The sequence below is a fragment of the Lynx canadensis genome, chromosome E3 (genome assembly GCF_007474595.2).
Source record: "Lynx canadensis isolate LIC74 chromosome E3, mLynCan4.pri.v2, whole genome shotgun sequence".
In the NCBI taxonomy this organism is placed as follows: domain Eukaryota; kingdom Metazoa; phylum Chordata; class Mammalia; order Carnivora; family Felidae; genus Lynx; species Lynx canadensis.
The window spans coordinates 15,788,473-15,811,686 of record NC_044318.1 but is presented as its reverse complement, the minus strand read 5'-3'; the positions used below and the strand labels follow the sequence as shown (position 1 = coordinate 15,811,686).

At 39.8% G+C, this 23,214-nt stretch overlaps 1 protein-coding gene across 1 annotated transcript in view; it reads left to right on the top strand.

Annotated features, from left to right (window-relative positions):
* Window positions 1-3,780, top strand: part of GPR139 (G protein-coupled receptor 139) — a 38,505-nt gene extending 34,725 nt beyond the window's left edge. The window contains exon 2 of the mRNA XM_030301501.1: window positions 2,846-3,780. Coding sequence (XP_030157361.1) covers window positions 2,846-3,780 — 935 coding nt within the window. The remainder of the gene's footprint in view (window positions 1-2,845) is intronic.
* The last annotated feature ends 19,434 nt before the right edge of the window (window positions 3,781-23,214 follow it).

The window sequence follows — 23,214 nt, the reverse complement described above, 5'->3', positions numbered from 1 at the left end:
ACTTTACAGACCAATTCAGCTGTAGATGGTAGAGATAAAGATGCACTTACTCTAGAACATAATAAATATACTTGTACATGTATATTACCCAAGAGAAACTCTCAAATATCAAGCTGTTAACTACAGCAGTTTTTAATAGCAAAACCTTGGGACTAATTTAACTGTACATTGTTTTATTTTTTGTTTTAATTGTTTTTAATGTTTATTTTTGAGAGAGACAGAGTGTCAGCAGGGGTGGGTCCAAGAGAGAGAGAGAGAGGGAGACACCAAATCTGAAGCAGGCTTCAGGCTCTGGACTGTCAGCACAGAGCCTGATGCAGGGCTTGAACTCAAGAACTGTGAGATTATGACCTGAGCCGAAGTCAGACTCTTAACCAACTGAGCCACCCAGGTGCCCCTAAATGTACATTGTTTTATACGTGCATGCGCGCGCACACACACACATATGTCTATATGTGTATATATGCACATATTATGTAGACATACATGTGTGTACATGCCTATTATACAGAAATATATACAGACATGTGTATATATGTACAGATTTGTCTCTGTACGTAGGTGCGAATAAGTAAATTACAGTAATTTTATATAATGGAATCCTATATAGTGATTAAAATGAGTGAATGAGAGCTGCATGTATCAACAATATGGTCTCTAAAACATAATGTTGACTGGAAACAGAAGCATATAGAATGGATGGTCCAGTCTAAAGAAAAGTAAGGGTATGCAAATCTGGCCCTGAAGATTACAGCATGGGGTTTGCCTCTAGAGACAGAGAAAGAAGGAGGGAAGGAAAAGAATGGGCCTGGGACAGTTTCAAAGAGGACTTCAATTGTATCTACAGTGTCAGTTCTTTTTTTTTTAAGAACTGAAACAAATATGTTAAAATGTTAAAATTTATTTAATCTGAGTGAAGAGTGCACCAGGATATGTATATTACAAGCTAATTTTACAAGTGAACTATTGTATAACATTTTAAAAAGTGAGATTAAGGGGCGCCTGGGTGGCGCAGTCGGTTAAGCGTCCGACTTCAGCCAGGTCACGATCTCGCGGTCTGTGAGTTCGAGCCCCGCGTCGGGCTCTGGGCTGATGGCTCAGAGCCTGGAGCCTGTTTCCGATTCTGTGTCTCCCTCTCTCTCTGCCCCTCGCCCATTCATGCTCTGTCTCTCTCTGTCCCAAAAATAAATAAACGTTGAAAAAAAAAAAAAAGTGAGATTAAGAGAGATTCAGATGCCAACTCTACCACCAGACTTCAGAAAAGAGACATAAATTCTCTGATACTCCTGTTTTCAAAATAGGATTAATAGTGTCGACTGAAAATTAATGAGATTCAATGTGCAGAATGACTTATAGATATTATCCACTGGAATATCATTTTAGAATGAGTCCCTAACAACTTTCCAGATGTGTCTTATTCGGAGAGACTTTTTTTTTAATTGATCAGAAATTATATGCATGCATGTCAAGGGGCACCTGGCTGGCTCAGTTGGAAGAGCATGTGACTCTTGATCTCAAAGACATTCAAGCCCCATGTTAGGTACAGAAATTACTTTAAAAAAAAAAACAACTTTAGAAGAAGAAATTATATGCACGCATTTTCAAAACAAATCACACACCAAGAAAAATAATATATTGGTACTGTTTGTTCAAAAACTATATACATATATTATAAAGACATACATAAGGATAGACTATTTATTACTGTGATTACCCTGAGGGAGGGGTATTTGGGTGGTTGGAGAACAAGAAGGGAAATTTACTTCTCCCTGCTATTATTTCTAATTATGTACCCTATTGTAGATTACAGCTCTTTCTTGATACGATGGGGTTACATCCTGATAAACCCATCATAAAAATTGAAAATGCATGGAATACACCTAATCTACTGAACATCATAGCTTAGCCTAGCTTACCTTAAATATTCTTAGAACATTTACATTAGCCTATGGTTGGGCAAAATCATCTAACACAAAGCTTTTTGAATACTGTACTGAAAGTGAGAAACAGAATGGTTGTACAGGTACAGATGGTCGTTAAGTGTGTCAGTTTTAAGAGCTCGTGATCACGTGATTGACTGGGAGCTCTTACTGCTGTTGCCCAGCATAACAAGAGTCTCATACCGCACATCACTAACCCAGGAAAAGATCCAAATTCAAAATCCCAAGTACAATTTCTACTGAATGCCTATAGCTTTTGCACCATAGTAAAGTCAGAAAATCGTAAGTTGAACCATCATAAATCAGAGACCATCGGCACCTACTCTAAAAATAAATATAATTTACCTTTAATTAATCTGAAGGTCATGATCTTCTCCACTCCATCAATACTAAACCTACATAAAAAGGAAAGGTCCTAAAATCCAGGTTCCAAAAAGGTTCTTAAGAGGTTAGTCTCCTACCTGAACACATGAAGCAGGGAACACCCCATATTTTCCTGCATGCATGAGGACAAAAGAAAGACCATGGGATTTCGGATTAGGGGATCTAGGCTTGGTTCCTGTCGCCAGCAGTTACTAACTGTGTGACTTTACGTGAATTCCTTAAGCCCTCTGGGCCCCAGTTTCATTTCTGAAGTGAGGATAATGGCAACACCACCTCCAATGATTGTGAGGAATAGTTTATTTATTCCTACAATATTAAATTACGAGTTATGTAATTTTGTCAAAATAGTATCCAGATGGCTGCATGAGCTATAATTTGTAGTATAGAGACTGTCTTTCAGAAGCACTGGTTTGGTCCCTTTGGCTTCCATGGAAGTACCCATAAACATAAGCCTAGGGCCCTATATTAGCCAATGAAGTCATCTGACTTCAGAGATAAACCAGATTCTCTTCTCTCCACAGCCAATATCCTGACAGTGATCATTCTCTCTCAGCTGGTAGCTAGAAGGCAGAAGTCCTCCTACAACTATCTCTTGGCACTTGCTGCTGCTGACATCTTGGTCCTCTTTTTCATTGTGTTTGTGGACTTCCTGTTGGAAGACTTCATCTTGAACATGCAGATGCCTCAGGTGCCCAATAAGATCATAGAAGTGCTGGAATTTTCATCCATCCACACTTCTATTTGGATTACTGTTCCATTAACCATTGATCGGTATATCGCAGTCTGCCACCCACTCAAGTACCACACGGTCTCCTACCCAGCCCGCACCCGGAAAGTCATTGTAAGTGTTTACATCACCTGCTTCCTGACCAGCATCCCCTACTACTGGTGGCCCAACATCTGGACTGAAGACTACATCAGCACCTCCATGCATCACGTCCTTATCTGGATTCACTGCTTCACCGTGTACTTGGTGCCCTGCTCCATTTTCTTCATCTTGAACTCAATCATTGTGTACAAGCTCAGGAGGAAAAGCAATTTTCGCCTCCGTGGCTATTCCACAGGGAAAACTACTGCCATCTTGTTCACCATTACCTCCATCTTTGCCACACTCTGGGCCCCCCGCATCGTCATGATTCTCTACCACCTCTATGGGGCACCTATCCAAAACCGCTGGCTGGTGCACATCATGTCCGACATTGCCAACATGCTGGCCCTTCTGAACACAGCCATCAACTTCTTCCTCTACTGCTTCATCAGCAAGAGGTTCCGCACTATGGCAGCCGCCACGCTCAAGGCCTTCTTCAAGTGCCAAAAGCAACCTGTACAGTTCTACACCAACCATAACTTTTCCATAACAAGTAGCCCCTGGATCTCACCAGCCAACTCACACTGTATCAAGATGCTGGTGTACCAGTATGACAAAAATGGAAAACCTATAAAAGTATCCCCATGACCTCACAGGTTTGGCACCTAGTGCCTCTGTCTAATCTATTTCCAGATGGGAGGGTAGCCCACTTAAAAGTGCTAACCTGATTTCCTATCTCCACAGACTGAGCAACCCTCAGACTGGTAGATGAGAAAAGATGGAAGAGAAGAAAGAAAAGCATCAATCTAGTTTTCATTTGTGCATTTATTTTCACAATGTCACTTGACAGCAGAATTTCTACCAGTTTGAAGATGTCTTTAGAGGTTGTGTCATCATCCTGTGGCCAATGAGGACACAGGAAAGAAATAGTCTATGACTTTGCCTTGGCACCATCCAGTCATTGGGAACCTCTCATTTATGTGACACACCAAGCCACAATAGCAGGTAGCTGAGTCCACACTCTTCCTCTAAGAGCTGAGGTCAACCATCGCTTCCCTGTGCCATCCCCAGCAGCTAATAATGCTGACCATTGGGATTTGGGATTTTTCCAAGGTGCCCTTTGTCCTAGAGAAGGTTGTGGTCTTGAAGTGGCCCTGGAACCCTAAGCTACAGAATGACACTGTAAAGGGACAAGCAAGTATTAATCCCATCCAAACTCTGGCCAGAGCTTCTTTGGAAAGGCTTCAAACCAACATAACTATGACCCTCAGATTTGGGTCTAAAATGCAGGCTTTCTATTTGTCATTATGTATAGATTTTATCTATCTCCTCCAAAACAAAGACCCCTGCCTGGTGCGTGGGGGGAAAGGAGGATCTCTTGAGCCCAGAAAAACAAAAAAATAAGCCCACTCTTGCCATTGTTTCGATCCATCCCGTGTCAGCTGTGTATGATCCCTTTACTCAAAACAGCTTCTTATTGCCGTGCCACTTAAGCTTCCTGGAGAAGCCTTTTACATGTAGAGTTGACAACCCTGCCTCCTTGCTTGCTGAAGCCCTCACCAAATTGTTTTATCTGAAGTGACTTCCAAACTGGACTTAATTTTCAAGGGTCAGGAACTGTAGCCCTCCAGGTGTGAAAGGAGACATTCTTAGCTCTACCCCACAGTCTACATGGTATTACTATTCAGCCACAAATGCAGATAAAATTCACACGGAAAGGTGCCCATGTTGTCTGCTTGTGTGCCCTTTGATGCATATGGCTCAAAAGGGTGGTACCAGTTTTCAGTGAAGCTACTTAATTCAGATCCTTTGCAAAATGATAAAATATGAATTTATTTAGCTGTTCTCCCCTTGCCTGTCCAAGGCAAGAAGAGCTCTCTGATGTAATTAATAGGGGCTTCCCTCGGATTTGCCACTCATGTGTGTACACACACATGCCCACACATGTTTGATTATATTAGGCCTATATGTATCCAGTAATGTATTTTATTTTTTTTTAATTTTTTTTTCAACGTTTATTTATTTTTGGGACAGAGAGAGACAGAGCATGAACGGGGGAGGGGCAGAGAGAGAGGGAGACACAGAATCGGAAACAGGCTCCAGGCTCTGAGCCATCAGCCCAGAGCCCGACGCGGGGCTCGAACTCACGGACCGCGAGATCGTGACCTGGCTGAAGTCGGACGCTTAACCGACTGCGCCACCCAGGCGCCCCTCCAGTAATGTATTTTAAAAGGGAAACCATGCTGGAGTTCCACTTATTTAGCTTTTTAAAAATTTCTCTTCCAGATTACCAGTATTTGAAATTATCTGTGTTCTGGAAGAAATCTCCCAAAATGATTTTGGAATTGTATGGTGTTTTTGGTGAGCAAACAAAAAGCAAACAGTCCTCCTGGAACACTTGGTTCCTCAGGCTGGATTCTTACTACATTTTTAGTCCTAAATTGGAAGACGTGTCTACCCTTTTTAAGGAAATCTGCAATAAAATGAGTATGGTAGAAAAGGCCCCAGTGCAACACAAGCCCTAAACAATTAGTCAATGCCCTCAATACTAAGTCAATATAATTTTAGGTCATGGTAGTCCTGATTATTCTAATTCCTTCTCCTTTTAAATGACTGCAGTAGAGTCTCATCTTACCCAAAGATTAGATTCTAAAGTCAGTGCAAAAGAAAAAAATCTGGCAGAGCCAAAGTTACTTCTGCAAGGTCCTGAGGAAGGAACCGTATTGGAGACCATATTCTAATCCTTATAAAACCTAACTCAGCTAAGTTCTTCTCCAGCAATAGAACAGATTTCTTATATCAAGGATAAGACAAAGTTGGCATGCATTTAGAGACCTCCCTTCACTGTATGAATCTAATGTATCCAAGAACATTAAGATCGCACTGGTGTAGCAAGATGCTCCCACTAGAAGAGGTTCACGGAAGTTGTATGAGGGACAAACAGGTTAGTATGTCCCATATCACACTCTCCCCAGCGCACATGTGCATCAAATGGAATGGTGGGCAGACTCCCCCACAACCTTTAAATTGCATTTCTCTTTCAGTTTCTTTTTTGCCAAGCACATGTAGTCCAAATATGTCGTGTTCATTAAGTGTGTGTATGATGCAATTCCACCACACCCCCTTATGAATGAACATTGACCAAAGGCTACCTACACTGAATATATATATATATATATTTTTTTTTTTTAAACACATGGCTCAAAAATGCTAGTTTGAGCTATATGTGGATGAGTCACAGTGCAATAGCTCTAAAGATTAAGCAATTCCTCTTTAAGAATGTATGCAAGATGGAAAATATGTGTGTAAATCTCAATGCTCCCTGCTCCACATTTTTAATTACATGTAAAAACTGTTAATGTTTAAAAAGTAAAAAACTGGGTGTGCATTTGGAATGTTTTCCTCATACACTCATTTATTAATTCTCTTACCAGTAGAGGTTGTACCACGTTGTATTGTGATCTTTTTTCCTTCTGGCTATATTTTATATTTTGATAAATAATATTTAAAAGAGGTCTGATTCTTGAAGGCATTCCAATGAGTTGTTATCTTCTGGTTAAAATGCATAAGAGTACTCACTGGGTTAGGTTAATACATATGTCCTAAAATTTGTTTCAGATAATCTATGGACTTTTAATTTATTATTATTATTTATAGTAATAATTATGGACAATAATGATAAGGTTTTTAAGAAAAAAAACTTTTAAACCTTTTCTTTCAGGCCAGTTTTGGAAACAGCCTTGAATTTTAAAGCCTGTCATGTAAAGAGCTGCTGTTGACGGCACTTAAGCAATTGCCTTATATTAGGTTTTTGTGAAAGACTGTTAACTAGCATTTCTCTTGTGTGATTTGTGTCCCTGGTTGGACATGCAGTGATGCTACACACGTACATGCTGCGTCTTTTTATCAGACAGCTCAAGGACTGAACTGTCTCATGGGGAAAGAAATGAGGAACATGAAAGACAAACCATAAAAGACCATGAGAAGGTATGAACTTCCATTTTGCAAACATTCTGCAACTGGAAGATTACTTTGCACAGTTGGAGCCTAATGGTCCAACATGAGCCTATGTGAAGTGAATCAAAGACTCTAATGTTGGCTATTCCAGTTCAAAGAATGGAATAGAATGTTACCAGAGAAGAATAGTAAATGTTCATATTTTCTTAATTAGATAATATATTGTGTTTGGACTTGTTTGTATTATAATAAATTCTAATATGGTGCACACTTGGTGTTTGGAATTTGCATATATGTTCATGCTATGGCAGAACTCTGGCTAAAAATTTTTAAATGAGCTTTTTACTTATCCTTTGTGCTGGTGCTACAATGAGACCTGAATCCCACCTATCCCTTGGTTAGCCAGATATATTTCAGAATTTAAGACCACTGAACTCTGCTTCCTATAATCCTAATTAGGTAGTTTACTGGGGATAAATCTGAATTCTCTTTTGACTTTATCCTTTACATGTCTTCAAGACAATGCTGACTATAATCATAAGAGGAAATCTAGCATAATGACAAAGAGCTTGGACTTGTTTTTCCCTCATGACTTATCTATAACTGGAAGATTTTATCTTTTGACTCCCTTCACCCATTTTTCCCATGCCTACCCCCCATCTCTGGCAACCATCAATCTGTTCCCTGTATCTACGAGCTTAGCTTTTTGTCTTGTTTTTTAAATTCCACATATAAATGAGATCATACAGTATTTTTCTTTTCTCTGTCTGACTTATTTCACTTAGGATAAAGCCCTCAAGGTCCATCCATATTGTTACAAATGGCAAGATTTTATTCTTTTTATGGCTGAATAGTATTCTGTTGTGTGTATATACCACATCTTCTCTGCTCATTCATCTATTAATGGCCACTTAAGTTGTTTCTGTATCTTGTAATAGCTTGGATGTTGAAGCCAGACAGTCATGGTTTCACATCCCAGCCCCACCATTTACTAAATGGGTGGCCTTCAACAATTCTTTGAAGATCTCTGAAAGATGGTCCTCACATAAAAAATGGTACAAAATTTAATTTTTTGGTTGCCTTCAAGGTAAATAGAAGCTCTCAAGGTCAGGAAACCAAGATTTGGAGTCAATTTTGGCAGGCTATAACTTTGCAGGCTATTCCACTTCCTACCTGTGTGGCCTTGCACAATGTTCTCAATCTCTCTAAGTCTCAATTTCTTCTCCATAAAATATGGCTACTAGGAATTCCAATACATACCTCATAGGGTGATTGTTAATAGTAGAGCTAAAAGGAGTCTCCAAGTGCACATCATTTTACGGGTAAGGATACTGGGTCAAAAGAGGTCAATGACTTTGTCCAAAGTAGTCACTACACACTTCATGCCTCCCACTTTACCTCATTGCCTTCTCTGAAAGATTCTGACTCATGCCCTTTTCAGATTTGAGTATATTGCATAGTTTTCCAACCTTTCAAGCCCAGGTCATCCAAGCATGAGATATATTATAACTGCATCGTAATTAAAACATTTTGCTTGACCTTTCCCTCTAAGGTAGATTTTTTTTTTAAGTTGACTCTCTGGAATCCTAACCACAGCTTTTAAACTAGCTATGCATTTCCCACACAAACCACTATCAATTCTGACAGCCACCCACAAACTATTGTCACAATCTATCTTTGCGTCAACTTGGATAATGAAAGTAACTTACGAGTTGAGAGGGAAGCACAAAAAAGCAAAGAATTTGCTGAGAAGGTTGCAAGCAGAAGCTGTTAGGCATGGCTACAGCATCCTCTTTAATTTTGTTCACCAACTCAGGAAGGCAGGATAAAAGTAAGTTGATGAAGGTTGAACTGTTAAATAATAATCCTTTTATTAGTGCACTCAGCTAAATGTGATGGTTCAGCTTCTATGGAGGGTATGCAATTAATCCACAAACTTGCCAGACACAACAAGGGGGATAAGAGGCTCATGTCTACTGGGATAAATAGAAACTGTGAATTTCCCGGGTTTATTGGGAGAATGTGTCACTGTAATGCCAGAAAAAGAAAACTTCTCTGATTAAAAAGGAGCAAAAGAGGGCCATAGGGAAGAGATTCCTTCCCATCAACTCTCTGCATGAGGAACTTACTATGTCCATAGAGCTTTGTTACCTAGTGAATGGTAATAATGCAATATTTCTCTCTACTGGAGATGGAACAAAAAAGCACGTGAGACTGAAACTCAAGTATGAGAGATCCAGATCAAACCCAAAAGGGAAGTCTTCATAATGATGTCTACTCACACCACAAATGGAGTTCTCAGAATCTGGGTATATTTTCAAATGGACTGTATATCAGAGTCTTGGAGGAAAACAAATCTCACTCAGACGGTTTAAAATAAAAAGCGTTTAACCAAGGAAACCTTTAAAAATGGTCTCATCAAGATTAAGGGAACGAACAAGAGTTATTGAGATTCCTAGGAACTAGAAAAATTAGTGAAAACACTGTTACTGCAGCTCAGTGTGGCTGAACTTTGGAGGTAGGGCCTTCTAGCAAACAAGTGCCACACCATTACCAGAGATGTGAGGCCTGAGAGGAAATGGAAGATCCCCAATCTCTCTTTTCCTTCCCTCTGATAGCATGTTGATGCCCCCACCAGCAGAGCTCAAACAGAAGTCAGCCAAGGAGGGAGAGCTGGTGATGTAGTCCATAGTGGCCAGGCCTCAAGGCACAAACAGTGAAAAATAGATCAAGAGTGAAGTGAGACAAGCAGCAACTGCAGAATAACCAGCAAAGCTTGGATTCTTATTTTCCTATCACTGAATGCTGGAGAGGATCATGGAGGATACTTCACTCAAATAAAGAAGAAAGGAAGGAAGGAAGGAAGGAAGGAAGGAAGGAAGGAAGAAGAAGGAGGAGGAAGAAAGGCAGGAAGGAAAGAAAGAGAGAGACAGAAAGGGAAAATTAAGGCCTAAGAGATCGCCTTGCCCGAGGTCATATGACCTAGATGTTGGTAGGTCCGCCTTCTAATGATTTTCTAGCACAATCCCAGGAACATGTACTGTAGACCTTCACAAACTTGCTTTCCAACCATCATACTTAGAATTTTCTTTCATTAATCCTCAGTATCTCCAGTTGTCAACATGAATATGTTTGGGAGAGAAATGAGGAAGCTGGGCACTCATTTAGTAACCATTATGTCTCAGGCACTCCTACGATCACTCACTTATTTGACTAATATGTGTTGAAACATATGATGTCTATTCATATTCCAAATCTATTGTAGGCATAGTGATTCTCTGGTGAACAAAACACACAGGGCTTCTGACTTTGTGGTACTTACATTCTATCAGGAGAGACAATATACAAGAAAGCAAATAAGGTAATTTCAAGTAGTGCTAAGACTATGAAGACTTTCCTTTTAGGTAAAGGAAGCATAAAGTACAGACACTTTGAAATGAGAAAAACCCTGAGCACTCATAGTACAAATAGGAGACTAGCATTACCAAAACATAGTAATCCAGGGGAAGAGTGATACAGAACAAGGCATGGAGGGGCTGGCAGGAGCAAAATAATGCAGAGCTCTGTGGGGTCTGGTAAGGAACTTGGTGAAAAGCTACTGACGAATTTTTTTTTTAATTTTTTTTTCAACGTTTATTTATTTTTGGGACAGAGCGAGACAGAGCATGAACGGGGGAGGGGCAGAGAGAGAGGGAGACACAGAATCGGAAACAGGCTCCAGGCTCTGAGCCATCAGCCCAGAGCCCGATGCGGGGCTCGAACTCCCGGACCGCGAGATCGTGACCTGGCTGAAGTCGGAGGCTTAACCGACTGCGCCACCCAGGCGCCCCCCACTGACGAATTTTAAGAAAGAAATTGATGTGATCTTCTTAAGTTCAATTATTTGAGAGAGAAAGAGAGAATGCGAGTTGGGAAGGGGCAGAGAGAAAGGGAGAGAGAATCCCAAGCATGTTCCATGATATCAGTCCAATGCAGGGTCCAATGAAGGGCTCAATCCCATGAACAGTGAGATCAAAATCCAAGCCAAAATCAAGAGTCAGACACTCAACTGATTGAGTCACCCACGCACCCCTGATGTGATCTTCTAACCACATCACCTAACCATCATAACAACTCTTGAAGAAGAGTATTGTTACCTCCATTCTTCAGATAAGAAAATGAAGTCTCATGGGGATTCTCACAGGGAAGCCTCAAGGTCACAGTAAGTAATTTATGAGTGGTATTTAAGCCTAGTCCTGTCTGGTTACAAGAGCCATTTCTTCAGGCCACCTTGACACAACTTCCTTCACATCCCATACTCTCTTCTGAATTAGCAGCTTGTTCCCATTAGCCTTTTCATCATCCAAAGCTGATATTTAGACTAAAGCTATCCTCTAATTCCAGTAATGAAGAGTCAGAAATCATCAGGTCATGATAGCATATGGTTCTATTTCATGACCTAATTCATGTGTCTGATGAAATCTGGCAGAGTAGAGAATCAGTCACACAAGTTCATGGAGAAAATAATATAGACTCTACTGGCAGGCAAAGCAAATATATATATTTATTTACCTAAATATACATATATATATACATATATACACATATACATATACATAATACACAATATATAAATTTATTTATATATTGTGTATTATGTATATGTATATGTGTATATTATATAATTATGTAATATGTATATGTACTGTGTAACATACAATTATATATTATAATATATGTAATATATAATAAAATATATATTGTTATATATTAAAATTTTTGAAAGCATATATCTTTTAAAACAAACCTCAATAATGTTTTCAATGACATTGTTTTGCAAATGCTCTTATACACAGATTTCGATTCTTGGTCCTTCTCCAGCTTAGTGGCTGGCTCTTCAGAGCAAGGGCCTTTGCTTCTGTCCAAGGTGCTGAAATCATTTGACCACAACTTTGATTTGAATAAGAAATGCAAAATCTGCTAAGAAAATTTTATGTATAGGGGTGCCCAGATTGTTCAGTTGGTTAAGAATTCAACTGTTGATTTCGGCTCAGGTCATATCACAGTTCATGAGTTGAAGCTGCGACTCAGACTCTGTGCTGACAGATTCATTCATTCTCTCTCTCCCTCTCTCTCTCTCTCTCTCTCTCTCTCTCTCTCTCTCTCTCAATAAAAACTTTAAAAAAAAGAAAATTTCACTTTTAAAGATACATATTTGCTCCCTCTCATTAAAAAAGGAATTGGTTCTCCCAAAACAAAACAAAACAAAACAAAACAAAAAAACAAGAGTCCAGGACCAGATGGCTTTCCACGGGAATTCTACCAAACATTTAAGGAAGAGTTAACACCTATTCTCTTGAAGCTGTTCCAAAAAATAGAAATGGAAGGAAAACTTCCAAACTCTTTCTATGAGGCCAGCATTACCTTGATTCCAAAACCAGACAGAGACCCCAATAAAAAGGAGAACTACAGACCAATTTCCCTGATGAACATGGATGCAAAAATACTCAACAACACGTTAGCCAACCAGATCCAACAATACGTTAAAAAAATTATTCACCACGACCAAGTGGGATTTATACCTGGGATGCAGGGCTGGTTCAATATCCGCAAAACAATTAACCTGATTCATCACATCAATAAAAGAAAGGACAAGAACCAAATGATCCACTCAATAGATGCAGAGAAAGCATTTGACAAAACACAGCATCCTTTCTTGATAAAAACCCTCAAGAAAGTAGGGATAGAAGGAGCATACCTCGAGATCATAAAAGCCATATATGAATGACCCAATGCTAATATCATCCTCAATGGGGAAAAACTGAGAGCATTCCCCCTGCGGTCAAGAACAAGACAGGGATGTCCACTCTCACCACTGTTATTCAACATAGTATTGGAAGTCTTCACCTCTGCAATCAGACAACACAAAGAAATAAAAGGCATCCAAATCGGCCAGGAGGAAATCAAACTTTCACTCTTCACAGATGACATGATACTCCATATGGAAAACCCAAAAGATTCCACCAAAAAACTGCTAGAATTGATACATGAATTCAGCAAAGTTGCAGGATATAAAATCAACACACAGAAATCGGTTGCATTCCTATACACCAACAATGAAGCAACAGAAAGAGAAATCAAGGAATCCATCCCATTTACAATTGCACCAAAAACCATAAAATACCTAGGAATAAATCTAACCAAAGAGGTGAAAAATCTATACACTGAAGACTATAGAAAGCTTATGAAAGAAAGTGAAGAAGACACAAAAAAATGGAAAAAGATTCCATGCACCTGGATAGGAAGAACAAATATTGTTAAAACGTCGATACTACCCAAAGCAATCTACATATGCAATGCAATCCCTATCAAAATAACACCAGCACTCTTCACAGAGCTAGAACAAATAATCCTAAAATTTGTATGGAACCAGAAAAGATACTGAATAGCCAAAGCAATCTTGAAAAAGAAAACCAAAGCAGGAGGCATCACAGTCCCAGACTTCAAGATATACTACAAGGCTGTAATCATCAAAACAGTATGGTACTGGCACAAGAACAGACACTCAGATCAATGGAACAGAACAGAGAACCCAGAAATGGACCCAAAAATGTATGGCCAACTCATCTTTGACAAAGCAGGAAAGTACATCCAATGGAATAAAGACAGTCTCTTCAGCAAGTGGTACTGGGAAACCTGGACAGCAACATGCAGAAGAATGAACCTGGACCACTTTCTTACAGCAGACACAAAAATAAACTCAAAATGGATGAAAGACCTCAATGTAAGACAGGAAGCCATCAAAATCCTCGAGGAGAAAGCAGGCAAAAACCTCTTTGATCTTGGCCACAGCAATTTCTTACTCAACACGTCTCCAGAGGCAAGGGAAACAAAAGCAAAAATGAACGACTGGGACCTCATCATAATAAAACGCTTCTGCACAGAGAAGGAAACAATCAACAAAACTAAAAGGCAACTGACAGAATAGGAGAAGATATTTGTAAATGACATATCAGATAAAGGGTTAGTATCCAAAATCTATAAAGAACTTCTCAAACTCAACACCCAAAAAACAAATAATCCAGTGAAGAAATGGGCAAAAGACATGAATAGACACTTCTCCAAGGAAGACATCCAGATGGCCAACCGACACATGAAAAAAAATGTTCAACATCACTCATCATCAGGGAAATACAAATCAAAACCACAACGAAATACCACCTTACACCTGTCAGAATGGCTCACATTAACAACTCAGGCAACAACAGATGTTGGTGAGGATGTGGAGAAAGAGGATCTCTTTTGAATTGTTGGTGGGAATGCAAGCTGGTGCAGCCACTCTGGAAAACAGTATGGAGGTTCCTCAAAAAAACTAAAAATAGAACTACCCTACGACCCAGCAATGGCACTACTAGGCATTTATCCAAGGGATACAGGTATGCTGTCTTGAAGGGACATATGCACCCCCATGTTTATAGCAGCACTATCAACAACAGCCAAAATATGGAAAGAGACCAAATGTCCATCCATGGACGAATGGATAAAGAAAATGTGGTATATATATACAATGGAGTATTACTCAGCAATCAAAAAGAATGAAATCTTGCCATTTGCAACTACGTAAATGGAACTGGAGGGTATTATGCTAAGTGAAATTAGTCAGAGAAAGACAAATATGATATGACTTCACTCATATGAGGACTTTAAGACACAAAACAGATGAACATAAGGGAAGGGAAACAAAAATAATATAAAAACAGGGAGGGGGACAAAACATAAGAGACTCTTAAATATGGAGAATAAACAGAGGGTAACTGGAGGGGTTGTGGGAGGCGGGATGGGCTAAATGGGTAAGGGGCACTAAGGAATCTACTCCTGAAATCATTGTCGCACTATATGGTAACTAATTTGGATGTAAATTTTAAAAAATAAAATTAAAATAAAAGGAACTGGTACAGCATTATTTACTTTATGAAACTATTTAAGAATTGGATTTCTTAGAACACGAGGTCCACTGGGGCCTTTCTCCTCAAACCATGGTCCACTAATGGCAGCATCACATCAGTATCACCTGGGAATTTGTAAGAAGTATGGAATCACAGGCTTTACCCCAACGTACTGAACCAGAATCTGAATTTTAATAAGATCCCAGGTGATTCATACACACATGAAATATTGAGAAGTACTGCACTGTTGGACTTTAAAACAGTGGTTTTACACCCTTGGGAAGCTTTTTGAAAATCCCAATACCCAACATGAAACCCAATGACAGTATTTTTTAAAGTTCCTTGGATAATTCTAATGTACAACCAAAATGGAGAACCACTGGTTTTTTTTAAGAAAACTTTAAATCACTATCATAAATGGAAAACCAGAATCACCTGCCATAATAGATAGAACCCATTTTAAAAAGGCCAAAGATTGTTAATAATTCTTACTTTATACAACTGTCTGAAACTAACATCTATTCTCTTTGTGTTAAAAAACAAAAGACAGCATCTTTTGGGATGAGCACTGGGTGTTGTATGGAAACCAATTTGACAATAAATTTCATATATTTAAATAAATAAATAAATAAATAAATAAATAAATAAATAAATAACAAAAGACAGGAATTAAGGGCCTACTACCACCATATTGAGACTTTCTCCTTAACCTAATCAGAAGGATTAATAACAAATTAGAAAGGGAAAAAATTTTTTGCAATGTGCTTCAATGTTACTGAAGCAAAGCCTTTGTCATCTAACTTGATTCACATACCCCTTGTTATAAGCACTGTACTTTAGAAGACATTGACCTATTAAACAAGGAGCCTTCAGCACCTTCCTTTAGTGATTTCCAGCCTTAACTTAAACCTATGGCCTGACTCTACACCCAAATGAATTAAATCAGAACCAAGGGCAATGGGCTCAAGACATCAAAATTTTCTAAAGCCTTCCCATGTGATTCTGATACAGAGCCAGGCTTGAGAACCACTTGCCTATTTGGTAACACTTGGTTGCCTGTAAGAAATGGCAAATTACAATGCAGCTTTCCCAAATAATCTTTCATCAGACTATTTCCCAATTCAGACTTTCCAGAATTGGTTGAGGTTTCACGGTGTGTGTACTTCTCACTGTTGAAGATTAAGGAAACTGACAAATCACACCCTATACCCCCTTACTCTGAGTGTGGAACCTGCTGAGAAACAGATTCAAGAAACAGACTAGTGGAGATCAATGATCAGTTCTATTACTAGAAGGGTGGGTTGGAAAACCTGGTTGAATTGAGAGCCAATGGACTTCCTACCCAATCAGTTTATATTTTGGCTCAAACACTCATGAGAGTCTGGAACTGTATAGAAGACAGTTGCAAGCATAATATCTGTCCCCCAAGGAGAGTCCTATCAGTGAGGACAATTACAGATGGACCTCTAGACCCTCCTCTGCAAGCCACACCTGGACCACAACCCAGTTAGGATTCCTGTGTGGAAGGCAGGAGCATGGAAACAATTCCTCCTTTCTGGAGGCCTGAGAAATAGAAAGATAAGGTGGCTTTCTTACATATATGGTGTTCCTTCTTCCTCTGCTACAAATCAGTCAAGGCCTTCCCTCTCCTTTGGGGGCAGAGTGAAAAAGAAGGGTTGAGAAAAGTTACCTTCCAAGTACCTCTGAGAGTAAAATCAACACTTCCTAAACTACGGGTTAAGATAGAACTAACAGATGGAATCTACCCCTGAAATCATTATTGCACAATATGCTAATGTGGATGTAAATTAAAAAAATAAAAAATAATTAATTGGATTAGGGGAAAAAAAGAACTATTAGAAAGAAAAAGTGGGTCTCCCCTATATTCACATCCTTATGACCCAGGGAATTTTACAAATGTGGCTCAGTATTTCACAACCCACAAGGAGAAAAACAGGTGTGCTGCACTGTTAAAATACTTAGATAAAAGGCAAGAAAAGATCCTTCCAATCCTCCAGAGCCTCATGTCCTCAAATTAGGGCTATTGGGTGCCTCCAAAGGCATAATTCTATCTTCAAGGCCTCAGCCCTGGTCTATCTATCTCTCACTGCCAGCACACAGTTCTCTAAACGCTCTGAAATCAAAAATAATTTTTTTAGTTTTTTTAATATTTATTTTTGAAAGAGAGAGAGAGACAGAGTGTGAGCAGGGGAGGGGCAGAGAGAGAGAGAGAGAGAGAGAGAATCTGAAGCAGGCTCCAGGCTCTGAACTGTCAGCACAGAGTCCGGCACGGGGTTCGAACTTGTGAACCATGAGATCGTGACCTGAACCAAAGTCAGATGCTTAACTGACTGAGCCACTCAGGTGCCCCTGACATCAAAAATAATTTTAATTGACTTTGATTAAAATAAGGATGCCAAATAGCACTTTTAGGAGTGAACAAAAGTGGTGCCAGTATCAGACACCTTCACAGCACTGCAACCCTCAAAGGCAGCTTCCTGGTGTGCAAAGATGTGGGTCATGCAGATCCACGTTCAAATTCTGACTCCACCACTTGCCAGCTACATGACGCTAGAAAAGTTACTCCAGTCTCTGAGCTACTGTTACATCATAAGGAAAATAGGAATAACAATAGTACTGACTTGAAAAGGCGGGTAGTGGGAGTTATTTGCATGATTTTTTTAAGTGTTTGGAACATACCTGTATTACTAATAAATAGTGCTATGATTATTTAGTTCCCCACGATAGGGACAAGAGAACACTGCATATTCCAGAACTTCTCTGGGAAACTGGGTCACCTTTGCAATGACAAGGCCACTCTTGAGAAGAAAGGTTTAATTATGTCATGTTCCAGCTTTCTCTCTTTTTCAAAGTCGAGAAAGCATATCATTCATTGCAATCATCTAGTGACAGTCCCTGGAAAAGACAGAGCATCAGGATTTGGAAGACTAGGGGCAGGCCATCAGTCACTCCACAGTCAATTTCAATACTATGAAATGTGGCCTCCAGTTACACCCGAATTCTTTCTCTCAAACCGTATGCATCCAACACTAATTGCTGGAGTGAAACTTCAGCCTTCAGGATGATGTGATGGTGGCTGCATAAAGGCCACTTGCCCATCTCGTTAGGGTTGCTATCATTTCGCACCAGTGATGAGAAAAATGGAAATAGTTCCTGCTGGTGGGTGAAGGTTGATACAGGTGACCTGTCCCCAAGATGTCAAGTATGTCTCCAGGGCTCTGAGAGAGGACACAAATATTCCTCAGCTAGAGACAAGGGCTTCTTGCTATTGCAAATTAATCTTATAAATATCTGATTTTTAAGAGGCTGTAAGGAAATGACTCCCTGTGGTTATATGTGTGTCCCTCTTAGTGTATCTGATTTCTGGGGCATGGTGATGTGTTCTGACATCGCTGTCCCTGTGAAGTCTGCAAGGGAAAGGCCACAGCCATGAGAAGAAAGGACAGGGTTTTCCCCAAGAATGAGGTCATCATAGCATCTGTCATCTGGGGAAGAAGCAGGCCATTGGACAAGGCAAAAGGAATGGGCTTGGAAAAGTAGGAGAAAGAGTTCAGCTTCTTTGTCTTAACTTGGACAATTTATATGTTTACAAGATGTTTCCTGGGAAGAAGATGCTAAATGTGGGGCTTGAAGCCAGAAGAAAGGGAACTGGGATGGTTCATCTTTCCTGAGATTTCTATCAATGAGATAGGTCTACCTAGAGGCAATTCTACTTCAAGTTTGACTGCTTCCTTAAGGTTCTCTTTGCTGGTTTTCTGCTACATCCCATACCTTTAAAATATTCCATCTTATCTTGGTGGAACTGAAATATTAAATGAGACTATATCTCCAACCAAGTCCAGCACAGCTGTAGGTAGATGTGTAAGCCCCTTCCAAAGAGAAAGGATCATACCTTACAGTGAGAGAGACCCTGCTTAAGGAAACAGCAATACTTTTGGGAGGTTAACCTCTCCCTTTGGTTTATACATGTGCTGCTAAGGTTATGAAAGGATTTTACTGATGCCATATTATCTCAATCAGAAAAGGCTAAATGTATAATAATGCAAACGTGCCCCTGCCTCACCATCCTGTAGACATACAAAGAGCTATATTAAAAATGTTCTAGGGCACCTGGATGGCTCAGTTGGTTAAGCGTCCAACTTCGGCTCAGGTCACGATCTCATGGTTTATGGGTTCGAGCCCCGCATCGGGCTCTGTGCTGACAGCTTGGAGCCTGGTGCCTGCTTCAGATTCTGTCTCCCTCTCTCTGTGCCCCTCCCCCAATTGCACTCTGTCTCTACCAAAAATGAATAAATGTCAAAAAAATTGTTTTTAAAGTTCTATTAATTATAATCTACCTAAATTTTTCTGTCTTGCCTCTGTGTGTTCCCTTGGGTCCCCCTTTCAATATTTCGAGGAGTCTCTGTGGTCACTTCACATGTCCTCAATCTATTAGCTAGTGTGTCCACATGGAGGCCTCCCTGTTCTTCTTCCTCTATTGTCCCAGGTTCTTCTTGTTGATGTCTCCCAAACATGAAGAACTTCAGAGGACCTCACTGTTGCCATTACTGACAGAGGCCACCATGAAAAGGCCAACAAAAGCTAGAGCAGGGCCACATTCCAAGCAGAAGTGGGAAATGGTCTCTCTTCCAGGTCAAGTCACCTGGCATATATTTGGGAAAAAATCATGAAGATTCTAACTATGAGTAGGCAGTAAGCAGTTCACAGAAGAGGAAATCTGGAAGGTGAATGAATTAATGAATGAATGATGCATACATACATACATACCATGTCCAACTTCACTAAAAATCAGGAATGTGGACATTAAAACATCAACAATTTTCATACCTATTGGATTGTCAATAATTAAAAGAAACAGCCTCAAGTGTTGGATGGATATGGAAAAGACAAATGCCTGTGAAAAGAGAAAAAATGGGTATAAGCACTTTGAGGAGAAGCTGGGCAACACAGAGAACAACTGGTGAGCGAGGCATCACCTTACCATCAAATAATTCTATTTCCAGCTGCACACTTCAGGGGAAAAAATCTCATGCATATGCTCAAAGATATGGGTACCAGCATGTGTATGGCAGCATTGTGGCATTAGCAACAACTTGGAAATAGCCTACATGTCCACCAAGAAAATGGTCAAATAAATAGGAGGCTACATCACAAAGCAAATGAATGAACTAAAGCTACAGGTGTCAAAAATAAACCTCAAAAGAGAATGTTAAAAACTGACATGTATATAAAATATGATTACATTTATTTAAGTTTCCTTGGGTACATACATACATTTAGAGAAACAGTAAAAATATGAATGGAGATGCTGAATCCCAAATTTTTGATAGTGAATACTTCTTGGACAAGAGAAAGGAAATCCGAAGGAAACAGACACAAAACAGACTGCAACTGAATGGACTGATGTTTCATTCCTTTAAATAACTCTGAAACAAACAAGGAAAAATGCCAAGATATTATACAGATGAGTATATATACTCTGCATTTACTGTATTTTATAAGAATGTGGAAGGCAAAGTAATCCCCAATGAGTCAAGTCCTTATATAATCTCCTCTCTATGAGTGCAGACAGAACCTGTGACCTGATTCTAACCTACAGAATATGACAAAGGTGATAGGATATCACTCTCATTATTATGTTACATTACATGAGGCTTTGCCTTAGCAGACTAGTCTTGCTGGCTTTGACAAATAAGCTGTCATGTTGTGAGAGAGCCACATGGCAAGGAACTGTGGGTGGCCCTCTAGGACCTAGGCATTGCCCCAAGCTGACACCAAATGAGAAGCATGGCCCTCAGTCATAGAGCCACAAGGAAATGAATTCTGGCAGCAGCTTGATGAGCTTAGGACTGAATTTTCCCTCAGTCAAGACTCTTGATGTAAATGCCTTCTTAGACTCTAGCAGAAGAGCCAGGTAAGCTGTACCTGCACTCCTAACCCTCAGAAACTGAGATCATAAACATGTGTTGTTTTAAGCCACTAAATTTTTGGTAATTTGTTACACATAAGTAGAAAACTAATACAAATAAAATATTCATGAAAAGAAACAGTCAGGAGTTCAAAGGAAAATCATAAAATTGTGATGTCATGATGTTTCAAGAAGAAGGAAGTAATTAGCTAGACAAATGCCCTCAAGGCTAAGTAGGGGACAACCAAGACATTTCCTTACACATAGCAGCTTCAGAGCAGCAGGCAGGTCAGAAGTCAAGGAGAAGGTGAGGAACTGTAGACAGCTGGCCAAGAAGTTTGTCAGGGAGGAAGACCGAGAGGAAGGGAGTTGCTCACTGCATGGAGGCGTGATGGCTGAAGGAAACTGGTTGGTTTTATTTTCTATAAACTAGGAGAAATTTAAACATGTTGACCTGGTGTCTCACAGGTTTTTTTTTTTTTTATTCATAATCAGATGGCTGAATGGATACATCAAGTCTGCACATTAGAATCACCTAGGATAGCCCACAGCCAGTGTATATCCATGCAACAGAATACTACCCAACAACAGAAAGGAACAAAATACCATTACATTACAAACTGTCCAGTTTCCCAATACCATTTGCTGAAACTTTCTTTTTTCCATTGGATATCCTTCCTTGCTTTGTCAAAGATTAGTTGGCCATACATTTGTAGGTCTATTTCTGGGTTCTCTATTCTGTTCCATTGATGTATGTGTCTGTTTTTGTGTCAGGACAATACTGTCTTGAGACTACAGCTTTGTAATACAGCGTGAGGTCCGGAACTCTGAGGCCTCCAGCATTGGTTTTCTTTTTCAACATTACTGGTTCCATACAAATTTTAGAATTGTTTGCTCTAGATCTGTGAAGAATGCTGGTGTTATTTTGATAGCGATTGTACTGAATATGTAGATTGCTTTGGGTAGTATCGGCTACAAAAAATGCCCATAACCACTGTATATCCATGCAACAGAATACTACTCAACAATAGAAAGGAACAAAATACCAATACCTGCTACAACATGGATGTACTTCACAAACATGCTAATAAGTGCAGGAAACCAGACACAAAAGACTACATACTGTGTGATTTCATTTACATAAAATGTTTTTCTAAAGAACAAAGAAAGTCTATAGAGAGAGAAAGTAGATTAATGGTTACCTGAGACTGAAGGTAGGAACACAGACTAACTGTAAACTTTTTTTCTTACCACTGTTCCATTAAACAAACTTTCTCATCTTCTATGTCCCAGGTGTTGGCTTCTGGCAGTCCACCCATCTGCTGAAGTAACCTTCTCTCTCCAGATGATCCTCATGGGTGCATACCTTTTAGGATGACCCCTAGCCAGCTCCCTTCCATGGTAAGGTTAAGAGCAACCTTGCCTGTGTGACTCCGGGCAATGCAAAGGCAGCCTTATCTCCTCCTCGGCTTCCAGCTTGGCTTGGATTGGAGCTTGTCTTGGATATTTATGCGTACAACAGGTAACAATTACTTTATTCCTTGAGTTTCACGGGATATAATTCAACCTTTCCAAGCAGATATCTTTAAGTCCACTGCCACCACCCCCTTCTGTCTCATGGTGGGAAGAGGATGCAGAAATTCATCAATAATCTAAAAACTCTCTGTCTAAAGACACTTCCACTCTTTGGTTTATTCACTCTATACTTTCTTCAGCTCCTGGATCAATCTTTAGCCTTCTCCCCATAGTCTGAAGTCTGAGGATGGGCTAATTCTAGAAGATCCAACCTGGGGGCCTGCCAAAGTCCTCTCAAAAGAATTTAACACCTCACTTTAGAATACGGGGATCCCTTGCCCCTCCCTATTCGTATCAGCTTTGAGAACTCACCCAAAACTCTGAGACATGAAGACAAGCTTCAACCATCCATTTCATCTCACATTGGCCAACCACAGGATCCAGAATGTATGACGACCAAATTGTGATTTGAGTGCATGTGTGTTTCTTCCAGATAAAAATCACACATAAATGAATATGTTACATTGAAGGGAAAGGTGTGCTCAAGGTGTAGACAGATAGCATTAAGGCACTGGATTTTCACCTGGATATCATTCCACATGGCAGTGCCGTGCTTATCATGCTGAATGGATGTGTGCTGTTATGAAATATCATCATTGCCCAGCTTGCTCATCTAAACACACACTACTCCAATGAGACAATGCCCTCACTCACCGAGATCTTTTAATGCAAGCAAAAATCTAAGAGGTGGATGGA